Below are 12,406 nucleotides of genomic sequence, written 5' to 3' on the forward strand. Positions count from 1 at the left end.
GTGGGACTCCAATTTGCCCATCAGCTCAGAGGGTAACGAAGCAAAAGACACTGGTCGCTTTGTTAGTTGACAGCTGCTACATTGGCGAGCCGATACACAGACTGCATGCTTCTTCAGAAAAAAACAAAAGTAAAAAAAAAAAAGACAAACAATGTTTACAAACGAAAATTTGCTGCTCATGGAAAGTACGGGGGCTATCATAAAATAGCAGGTATTCACAATGCATTGCATGCTTTGTTGAGTCTAAATTGCTTAAGAACTCAGGTGCCTGAAAATGTGATTTGACCTGTTATATATATCTTATCCACACCTCCATCTCTAAAGAGTGAGAAAGAGGCTGGGGCCAAGTGGAAAGGCCCCAGCAACATCAGAGGCTACAGCCAGTGGTTATTGCCAGAAGAACTGTTTCAGAAAATGGAAGGCTAAGTCCATGCTACTTTAAGATACAGCATCGTTCACAACTCTTCTTCTTCTACTCCATCTCAATGAATTGCCATTGATATGGTATTGAGTGTACTTCTAATCGACTACATCATCATCATTGCCGCTCATCATCGTCATTATAATCATTATCATTATCATAATCATACCATCATGAAGATTAAATACAAGAGAATCATCAGAGTAACCATGCGGCAAACATTTTCTGGCTCAAAGTACAAAAATCATTACAATTCCATCAGTTTGATAGATAAATTGACAAGTTAAGTGGTGCGGTGGGGGGTCGGGGTTGGGGTTGGGAGGAGGGGCAGTAATCATCTCTTTGAAACCCATCATGGCGATTTAAATAAATCAAATACATTGCGCCAGATAGAATTCATGCTTTTTTTTCAACCACAGAGCTGTTCTTTTAAATGGATACACAAAGAATAAGACAGGTACAGTACAGTAAAAGTGGGGCCAGCCTGAACCAACGCAGGCGAAAACCCCTGGAAAGTCTTCAAGGAGACAGTAGCAAACAAATGACAAAAAAATTACACTCAGTTCTGGTGTAAGGGTTAAGAAATACATTCATAAAACTATACATATACACATATATAACTTCGGTACAATATTTCAAGCAAAATACATTTGTCAAAACTTTCAGTTGTGTGCTACAATAGTGAAGCAACGTCTCCTACACAAAATAAGGCCATTGTAAACTGAACAAGCCCTCATTTTCACGAGAATGTAAAGGCAGATATCCCTCCGCCTCTCCATCCTACGCCGCACTTCTTCTCTAAATAAATCTTCCCTTCTCCTTACAAAAATAAAATACATTTTCAACATAGCGCTCGAGACGATTTAGGTTTGATTTAAGATACATTATAAAATAGTTAAGAAGTTTTGCACGATAAAAATGAGTTTGAGAATGCTCAATGTCAATTTTTACGGGGGGAGCAAGCTTACGGGCGGGGGTTACATTCCAAGCAATCAGACCAATGGGAATGTCTTATACAAGCATTTCTATAACCTACAACTACAGAGACATCTCAGTGCTTGAGGACAGCCTATACATTCAAAACCTAGCTGAGCTCTGGTGTCTAAAACTGCATGTGGACATACAGAAGGACCTGGCTTTCTGAACAAAACCTTCTGTCACGTCAATTCAGGAGCAGAGAACATATTGTTCTCTCTCTCTCTCTCTCTGATTGTAAGTTTCTGTCTCACTTCTATCATCTCAAGCCAATATCACCTCTCTCACAAAATCCAAACATACACTGTCACCATGCTCTACATCCACCATGCTATTTCCAGATGTGTCAGTAATCTATTCCCAAGCATCTGTCCATCGACATATTGATGAATCAATCTATTTATCTACCTGCTTCCATCCGTCTCCCTGCTCATCAGGGTGTGTGCTATAGGCTCATCCTTTCACCAGGACGTCTGAGCATCACCCAGCTCCGCAACTCATGGTTCCCCTAAAGACTCTCTGGATCGGACGGACGACCTAACTCTCGCTCAAGCCTGCTCTCATCCAGCTTCGCTAACCCTCCTGCTTATGAGGCTTCACCTGTCCTTTATCAGCTTCATTATCATTTCTACAGCTCATTTTAACAGGTCAGAGTCTGTGTCCAAAGAAATAAAGCAACCGTGCGATCCGTGTGAGCCAATGCATGACAATAATGTGATACTACGTTTTTTTTCTTTTCTAATGTAAACACCATGAGAGTACCAGACTAGAGAAAGAGTGTGTGAATGTGAATGTGAATGTTCTAATACCCTGATCCTTAAATTCTCAAACAGAGCTCTTTGCTGTGGTCCTCAACTTGAGTTTACAAGTGGCTCTATAATAAATATCTACATATTTATATCTCTCTCACTCACATCTTGCTGACCTGCGACTCAATATGCATCACGCAGTTCAATAAATACACCTCATTAAAAGACATAGAAACCACACCCACGCTACAATTTAAAGAAAGGCAATATTTCAACATTACCAGCTTTCCTTTTGGTTCCAGGAATTAAAGAAGGATTTGGATAAATTTGGCAAATGCTATCTGCCCCCCATGAAGAAAGCTTCTCATTGGGATACTCATACATCTCTGTGCATTCTCTCTTTCCCTCTTTTTCAATCATCACAACTTGGTTAACATCATGTAGCTACTTAATATACAGCAAAGGGACACATACAATCTCATACAAGTTCCAAAACATTGGAAATCACATGGAAAAATATCAATAGTAATTTTATAGAGTTTACCAAGGACTAAACATTCAGCAGTGAACAGGGATGTTTTTGCTCTAAGTTATACAGTTCTAGAAATTTAAGTGTCTTTTGAATAAATCTTTCCATTTCATTTCTCTCCCCTTTCAACAAAGCTTTTTTTTGCCTCCTAGCAATCACAAAAGGCGCGCATTGAAGAGAATGTGTGCAAATACCAAGAATATAAGTCCTTATTTTTACATCATGCCAGCTGTCCACAAAAATAGATAGATACAAATCAATAAGGTACATAAAATTACTTCATATACATGACCATACGATTACAGATCCAGCGAGGAATTGCTCCGAAACTTAAAGGAAATAAGAACCGAAACCCCCCATGGTTCCTCTGGAAGGGCTGTACACATGGAGGGACTGGGGGGGGTAAAGGGGTACTTGGAGTGGAGGTGGGTGGGGTGGGTGGTGTACTTGCTTTGGGAGAGGAACCAGCCAAAAGGAAGGTCGAAACTGACCATCATCCTCCTCCCAAAAATTCAAGAATGATCCCTTTTTCCAAAGTTCAAAGAGCGTTGAAATGTGAATTCTGCTGGTCTGAGGCGCTGAGAAGACAAAATGCCTTGGATTTTCCCTTTTCGCAGAATGATGAAGACAGGAATAAACGATACAGTTCAAAGAACATCTCAGCAGTCGTCTGAACATATGGCGGTGATAAAAACAAATTGTGAGCTCATAAACGCACATGAGCTTTTAATAGCCTATAGCTTTAAGACTGTCAACTCTCCTAACACCACTAAAATGTGTTGAGGATGAAACATGATCGTCTTTATCTTTAGTGTCTTTATCCATATAGGTTTGGTGTTGGTCTCAAGACAGGCAGCTTCACAACAGTTCAAAAATAGCTACTGGAGAGAAAGATAAAAATCTTCATCTTAAAGAAAACAGTAAACATCAGTAGCTCAGTTGCCCTGCTACTCCTCTGCTGTCAATGTAGACTCAACCATTGTACATTAAACTAGAACAGCCAACAGGTCATTCTTACCTTTTATGTTTTCAAATGCAGATCAATATGTTCAAATAAAACTCAGTGGTGTTGCTCATTTTAAGAGGTAAAAAATCCTCTGAAAAAAACAAAACATAACCTAAATGTTTTGGCTTATGGTGAGATTAATGTCTTTAAGGGATTTTTGGGTGATTGAAATTTAGCTATTCTTAATTCCTACAGAGTAATTTATCAAGTTTAGGAATAGTTTTTTGCTGTACAGGATTTATGTTGATTCTTTCAGGCATGCCCTTTTCTAAGAAATAAATTACTGTTGCGATTGTTCAGATTTTAGTGCAAAATCAATGGCAGAAATCGCTCGGGGTAAAAGTGACCTTAACTGTTCTAGTGGGCCTTTACACCAAACCTCAAAATACACTTTAGATACATTTTCATGCTGGCATTCAATAGAAATGAGTCACACGATGCAGTGCCCAAATTAAAAAAAATAAACAAGTTGTTAAACACTGCAGGTTTGTAATTGAAACAAAACACATATTTTACAGTAAAGTGCCATTTTTAACCAAAAAACAAAAACCTGACAGAAAATGATTTATCACCTAAGAGTGCTAAAGAATGCTTTAGGATCGGCATATTGCAGTGTCCCGCAATGCCTCTTACACCTGAAATTAAGTAAAACCACTTGGCAGGTCGATAATCACCCTGCCGGCAAAATAATACTGACGTAAACAGCTGTTAAGTCAACCATCACAAAGGAAAATCTATCCGGAACAAAATACATGTTTACAGCATTTGTCCAAGATAGGTTTAGTTAGTCAGTCTGACAAAGGAGTGACCTAAGAGAAAGTAGGGTTAAAGGTTAAAGGTTGGTACCAGCTGTGTGTCTGGATGCGATCGGTCCAGACGTGGAAACACTGTGAGAGACACACATGCCAACTTCCCACATCAATCAGGAAGAGTGTGAAAAAAGATGACATCAAAACAGGAAATCAACAGGAGGTTGGAAAGAGTCAAGGTGCTGGTATACAGTGAGAGAGCGAGACTGCGGCACCTCCTGGATGTGGACTACAAGAACCCCCCAGACTAGAGCTGGACACATTTCCCAGAACGCCTTTGTGCTGAGTGCCCCATGGTACGACAGTCCAATACTCTAAGGTGAAGGCAGGATCAGAAATTTGTTCATCAGCAAATGGTGAGCTGGCCGACTAATTGTTCTCTTCTTCTACAGATGATGCTGCTAACGATTTCCCTGTCACCAAAGCCCCTCCTCCTCCCTAACTCAGTGCAGTGCTATTTTCTCAGGACGGATAGCAAAATAAATAAAGTAGCGCTATACTCCTATTACACTGTTCAAGGCAAGCTAAAATAAAAAGGTTTAAGCACTTTAAAATGTCTCTACAAGGGTCGCAAGCAAACGTGCAGAATGCAGCCGATACGTACATGAACACAAATAAGTATATTACCTATATATATTTATATATCTATATAGAAACTCTGCCCTGTGAAAATTATAGAATAGCAGTGTTGCTACCTCACATAATAGCCATTATGTGAATATCCAAGCCTGCCGCCCAGGTATGTTTATGTGATTCTCAGCTCTTGTGTGTAGAATGTATCTTTTTTTGCATTACATCTAAGTCATTGACTCTGCTACATATCCATACTTTATATTGTATACTAGTTCAACTACTACTTATAGTAATAATAATAACAATAACAATTGCTTTGGTTTTAAAAAATAAAGTTTTTTTTCTTAGTTTGGCATAGAGAGTTTAGAAACTGGCATCGGGATGGCCCTGGGATGAGTCGTGCCACGGAAATCTGGGATCTCGGAATGCAGAGTATGGCACCCAGTGAGCCATGTTGGGATGCAAGGGTGAAAAATGCTACATGTTCTGGTAAATTACATCTACGTAATGTTGGATTTGAGTTTTCCTAACTACAGAGACTGATTGGTGGGTGGGTATGTGGATGTCGAGGTGTAAATGTACAATATAGGATATGGCAGCATTGGTGCGAGAGTGTGAATTTGATGCGGATGAGATCAGGTACTTGTGCCTATATGTCAAGTGTGTCTTCCTGCACGGGTGCGCATGAGTGTATGTGTGTGTATGCCTACCTGTCTTTTGCATTTCAAATACAGTCGTTGTGTATATACAGTACGTGTGTCCGTGTCTGCACGCCTCTGTCTGCGCCCGTGCGTGTGGGTGTGTATGTCTAGGTGCAGGAGGGGCTGGTGGCGCTCTCCAGGGACGACTGGGATAGGCGTCTGGTGAGCGGTCCGATGCTGGGATCTGCCAGAGAGGAGGTAGGGAACAGCTTGTACCAGCCGCTGACCGTGGCAGACAGGTCCAAGTCCTCCAGCAGGATCTGGGCCATTCCCATGAAGCACTTGTGGTCCATACGCCCGTAATCCCCCCACACTATTACCTAGAGGAGAGATGGGGGGGGGGGGGTAAGAAAAATAAGGAAATCAGACATTGCAATTGTTAAACTGGTACTCTGGTTAGATACCATCAGTACACTCTGCAACAAATGTAAGACAAAGTCATTTAGAAAGGAATGAACGAAGGAAGTAAGGAAGGAAGGAAGGAAGGAAGGAAGTCTGTACCTGTAGGACTTTACCCTGAGGACTCTCATCAAACAACAGAGCCTGCTGGTAGGTGGGGTCCAGAGACTTCTTCACTACTTTGGTCTTCTTCTTGGCCAAACACACTCCATTCTCCAGGACATACACCTTAACGTAGGTCGCTGCAGACAGTGCAACACAAAAACAACACGGTGACCCTCCTACATGGGCGTACAAATGGAAAGAACCAGCTGAGTAAGTGGAATTTTCCCAGCAGCAGGTAAACAGTCAGTTCAGGGTACCTGGTATGTTCTTGGAGCCTGGTTTGGGGGTCAACCCTCTGGCCTGGTTGACCTCCACCTCCAGCTGCCCTCCTCTGTCCAGCATGCCCACATGGACATCCCCTATGGAGGGAAAACACACACCATCCGAAAAGTCTTGTTTACCTCTATGTGTTCACACATTAGCTGGGTTTACATGGAGTCTTATATTACATTAATTATCTAAATGATAGCCCAACCAGAATAAAAAAGCCACATGAAAAAGACTTAGCCATTCTAAATTAACTTTTGTTTGGTATAAAAGGGGAAGGTATAAATCTTTGATAATCTGTTCATTAGGAGAATCTTAGCGGCTAATAGTCATGTAAATGGACTACTTTCTTTGCTTGGAATACATCATAATTTTTGTGCATGTTCGTTCACTCACATTAAATCACATCAGTGAGTTTCCAGGAAAGTCTAAAGCCTTCTTCTTGTTTATTCTGATTATAACACACACCTTATCAGATCAATTTATTTAGTGTCCATGTAAACAGTTCATTTGGAATCTTCAGTCAGAAGGAATTTATTGAGAATGACAAAATACTCTGTATGTAACTATAGCTACTAATGGTGCAAATCACTGCTTTAGCCACCATTGAGTTTTTGTGGTGTCCAACAGAAGCCTTGGTTTCGTTGAGATTGCAGGTGCCAATGTTGAACAGCAGAGGGCGACACAGAGCTTTAAGTCTGCTCTCTCAAGCAGGCACGGTTGGAAACACTGCTCTGTTCTGCTCTGTTTTCCACAAGCAATGACCTTTGCATGAAAGATTTACAGTATATCTCATGCAAGAATAACGGCATCCTTGCTGAGCGAAAACACTAGTATTGTGTTCCATTTTTAGGCGCTGCTGTGCATCTCAAACATAGCATTTCAGCTGTTGGCATATGGCTGTAGCGGTTTGAATTAGATTTTCCAAGAGCCTACTGTCCACAAATATTAACATATTCTTTTATTACGCCATTAATTTGCTAAGTGTGTCTGGTTGCTAATGAGTCACATTAACTGTGGAGTATCTCAGAGTGATTTGCTGTTTTGTCAGCATTAGTCTGACAGATGCTTAAGAAGGGAAAAGTGGATTCTACTTCCACTCCAGAACTGATTTCCTCTCCATCCCTCCATCACATCCACAACCTCTTCCTCGTATCTCCATCAAACATCCTCTGTACCCACATGAGTGCAGGCAATCAAACGCTAGCAAACACAGACAAGATGATGCACATAAACCTCTAGCTTGTACTGTGATCACCTGAGAACAGTGCTATAACAAGACAAAACGATTTGAGCAGAAAAGACTGGCGTCGTTGGTCTATGTCTTTGTTGACTTACCCATGGGGGGCGTGGCTAGTGTCTGCCGGCCTACGATCTGGGCGGGGCCTAGTCCGTCCAGGAAGTCACTGAACTGGCTCTCTGGCCCCAGGCGAGTGGTAGGGAAGACAAACCTGACACAGAGAGAGGAAATGGAATTAATGGATGGATGGATGGAAGGATGGAAGGATAGAATGAAAAATGGAGGGAAAGATGGAAGGAGAGATGGAAGTGCAAACATAAAATTGAGATGATGGATGGACACATGAAAATTGCTGAAAAGAAATGTAAATCAAAAGGCAGATATAGATGGATGGATGGATGGATGGATGAATGGATGGATGGAACGAGCATTCAATCAAAGCATGGATGAAAAGTGGAACAATAGACAGATGGGAAGACGCAGATGGATGGAGGAATGGATGGATGGGTGGATGGATGACAGATCAGAAGATGGGTGGAAAGGAGATGGAAGGCCAAACGCATATGGTTGAACGGCTGGATGAACTGATAGGTGGAAGAACGGAAGGATGGACAGATGACCGGACGGCTGGATACTCACGTTCCATCGGAGCTGTTGGAGTTGGTGCTGCCGTCGGTGGACTCCTTGCTGCCCTGCCGCGTCACCCGGTTCCTCATCTCCACGGCGATGCCGGTCTCCGTGCTCCGCCGGATGGTGCTGCGAAGCTTCTTCGTCCCGCCATCTGAAAACACACAGGTCACAACTCCTGCGTTCATTGCCTTTATTTCAGCGGGATAATCCACTCAGTACAATAATCGGCTTCCCGGGAGGGAGTCATCGGCTTTTCTGATAAGGAAGTCAGATGTTATATAGGCCCGGCGCCTGCATGATAAGTCATTCATGTAGGAGGAATTGGTATGAGATGACTGATCTGAAGCAATGCCTGAGAACTGGTACAATACATCTTGTCCTACACAGGTTAATCCGATAGTAGACGTTTCCTCAGGGAAGATTTAAATAACTTCCCATTCAAAGAGTGTCTTAGTTTCTGAGTTTATAAGAAACACCTGAACCTGACACAGGATGGATGTCTCTGTCAGACTTCCTTATGTCTGTACAAGACAAGAACTATCCACATGATTGCTGCCTTTGAAGAAGCTCAACTTCTCGCTGGGAGAGAGGAGGAAGTTTGAGTCGGTCCTAAGAACACACATCTCTCCGCTGCTTATTTTGGAGCGTGTTCGCTCAGGCGAGAAGCCAATCTCACCTACGATCCAATGGGAAGTCCCTGCACTGCTGGAAAATCTCTCTATTTCTCAGGTATCACAATAGATAAAAATGTGGATACACACGCATAAAGCCGCTTCTACAATGGCTGTTATGAGTAGGGGGCAGCAAGGATTTAGGAGGCCTGCCAAGCCTGACTTGCTAAGTACACAAACACACACACACATACACACACACACACACATACACTGGCCGTGTGAGGAATGTTGTGGGTGGCGGGGTAGAGGGAAAGTCGGGAGGATGGGATAAGGGGGAGGGAGAGGTATTTAGGCTTTACAGCTCTGCTGACGCTAGGAGAAAAGGAACGAGCTGGCGAGCTAACCCCCGGAGCAGCTTTCAGGGCATCATCCCCTGTAATGACACACTGTGTCTGTGTCTGTGTGTGTGTGTGTGTGTGTGTGTGTGTGTGTGTGTCTTGGCACGCTGAGTTTGAAGTAGTATAGGGCACAATCGAACAGTGAGTTGGGTCAGGACGGGCCATGTAAGGTTGCGTGGCCCTGCACCCCGCTCCCCTCCAACAACCCCTACCCCCTCCCATACACACACACACACACACACACACACACCTGACACACTCCTCCTCCTCCCTCTTCATCTCCCTCTCTATCACTCCTCCCATATTCCCCAGAGTTCCCTGGGCCCAAAGGGGCATCAAAGCAATGCAACTTAACATCTCCCCAGGTGGGCACTTCAGACACTCACACACATGTACACACGCAAGACACATGAAAACATTCAGGTACACACACACACACACACACACACTCTGTTGATAAGGTGTAAAGAGCTGTTTAGAGGAGGAGGATAGCTGTTAACTAGGAGTTTATATGAAATATTTAAGGCTGGATGCAGGTAGGGGGGTAGAGAGAGAGAGATAGATAGAGAGAGAGAGAGAGAGAGAGAGAGAGAGAGAGAGAGAGAGAGATTTCTCTTATTTTCCTTCTCTGATGTCCACCACTGTACATAATATAGCAATATTAAATCCACCAATGGCACAGTGCTACATAAAGACACTTTCACATAAATCCAACACACGCACAAATGTCACAGTGAGACTAGACAGCTCTAGTGTCTGTATATTTGCATCTCCACACAACATTCACACACACACACACACACACACACACACACAGAGTGTCTGCACGTGAGTGTTCTGGGCTGGAGGATGACTGTTGACTCAGACAGGAGGATGAGGGAGCTGCTGAGAGTAATCGAGTGTGTGACAGCGGCTTCATAAAGACATTAGCCTCAACCCAGTCTACGACTAATTTCAGACACTTCCTTTTGACAGGGACTCTCTGGTGTGGCAGAATGTTCTAATCCTGCACGAAGGCTTTAATCTGTCTCTTGAAAATATTGCCTTAAATCTTTTATAGACATCTACAGCCTTTTCTAAAGAGGACGCCTTTAAGTTCCCCCTCCAGTGAACTTGTTAATTTGGAGATTGCCTTGCAAGTAAATCATTGGTTTACAAAGCAGTAACGACCCTGACTCCATCAACTTTCCCTGTTGCACTGCTACTCCAGCGTGGTTCATTATACTGCAGTTGTGGCTGCTGTAGAAAGTCATACATCACTTTTTGAGAGGAGCTCAGATATTTAAATGGTGCAGTGAAGTCACCGGAGGAGACTTTAACAAGCAGTTGCTCGTTGTTGCCAGTAAAGCGCACACCCAGGTACAGCTGTCCCACTTCATTAGCCCGAACAACTCCAAGCTCATTAAGCATCCTCACCGTGCCCATCTCATCACCATGACAACCACAGACACCCCGCATCATCGCCATCACTATGGAGATAAGCAGATAGCAAACAAAGACACTTGATGCGATAGGGAGGGGGTTTCACAAGAGGACAGAGGGCTTTGATAGAGTGATAGTGAAAACAGAGAGTGACAGAGGAGAGACAGAAAGAGAGAGAGAGGGAAAGAGGGAGAGATGGGAAAAGAAAGGACGGTAGAAATGAGTGTTGGGTGGAGAGGCAGTTGAGAATGATGGGGTCCCATGGGCTTGGTAGATGAGGAGAGGGGTGCTGCTTCTGCTGCCTTCTATTTATAATCCTGCAGTCAAGAATATTTCCAACAGACAGTGTGTGTGTGTGTGGGGGGGGGGGGTCTGTGTGTCTGTACATGCGCATGCATGCGTGTGTGTGTGTGTGTGTGTGTGTGTGCAACATCACACCCAGACAAACTCCATGCACTCCTGCTGCCATGACAACCCCCGCCCTCGGATATGGACCCAGACAATGCCACCTGAGACAACTGGCGCCATGGCGACAGCCTCATCCCCTATCACTTTTTTTTAATTAATTTATCAAGGCAAAATTTAACCCAAACTTCATACTAATGCCTGCACTAACACTGTCACTGTAATAGTAATCCTAACTCTATTGCTGTCCTGGTTGCAGCTGTTTCATAACTGAAACATGCAGGCCTGGGATCCAGGAATTTCACTGTTTAAAGTTATTATAAGCATGATAAGGTTACAATCTGCGTATGACATTTCATAAGGGTCGATTGAGTGTACATGTAGGAACATGAGGCTGAATTATGAAACCGTGGACTGTGCATTTGGGTGAAACAGTGATACAGTAAGAACATATACACATACAGCAATTCATATGAGTTGGACATCTTCAGTTCAAACCCATCTTTTGGACGATCAAATAGCTATTCAGTCAACTTCATATGCACACTTGTTACTCATTTGCCAGCCGGGCCCTCCCCTCTCATCAAGCGAAGCAGTGATCTCTTCCTTCCTATTTAATCCCCTCCTCCTCGTCTGCGCTTTCCCTCCATTCGTTTCCATGGCAATGCCGTCTGCATTGCACCAAGAGCCCCGGCCCGGCGCGTTCGCTCATAAGCCTTTCCCCTCTCTGTGTCTCTCTTCGCGTTCGCTCGCATTGTCCTCTCTCGAAGTCTCACTCTTAATCACCCCCCCACCCCCCCAAACCCCCCACCCCCTCTTTCTCTGTCTCTCTCTTAAGTCACTACTCGCAATACTCTTCTTCATTTTATTGCCACTCCATAGGTCCATCTCTTTGTTTCCCTGCTGTCTTTTTTCTTGTCCATTTCTCCCCCTCCGTCCCCATACAAACGTACATCCACACCGTCCACTCCGATTTTCTTCTTCCTCTCATTCCTAATCACTCTATCACTTTCACCTTCTCTTTTTTTTGGCACTCCTCTTTTGGCCTCTGTCCATCTCTATCATCTCTATCTATTTGCTTTGTCCATCCAATCTCTAAATTACTCATTTTCTCCTCCCCGTCCTGTTTACCAACTTCGTTACACAGTATTACGATCAGATAC

At 43.4% G+C, this 12,406-nt stretch overlaps 1 protein-coding gene across 1 annotated transcript in view; it reads right to left on the reverse strand.

The window, feature by feature from the left end:
* Positions 1–5,870: 5,870 nt before the first annotated feature.
* The window catches only part of rims3 (regulating synaptic membrane exocytosis 3), a 30,698-nt gene continuing 24,162 nt past the window's right edge, over positions 5,871–12,406 (reverse strand). The window contains exons 3-7 of the mRNA XM_071919299.2: positions 8,414–8,555; positions 7,873–7,985; positions 6,525–6,626; positions 6,265–6,404; positions 5,871–6,083 (exon numbers count right to left, since the gene is read on the reverse strand). Coding sequence (XP_071775400.1) covers positions 5,871–6,083; positions 6,265–6,404; positions 6,525–6,626; positions 7,873–7,985; positions 8,414–8,555 — 710 coding nt within the window. The remainder of the gene's footprint in view (positions 6,084–6,264; positions 6,405–6,524; positions 6,627–7,872; positions 7,986–8,413; positions 8,556–12,406) is intronic.

This window comes from Centroberyx gerrardi, chromosome 19 (assembly GCF_048128805.1).
Source record: "Centroberyx gerrardi isolate f3 chromosome 19, fCenGer3.hap1.cur.20231027, whole genome shotgun sequence".
Lineage (NCBI taxonomy): Eukaryota > Metazoa > Chordata > Actinopteri > Beryciformes > Berycidae > Centroberyx > Centroberyx gerrardi.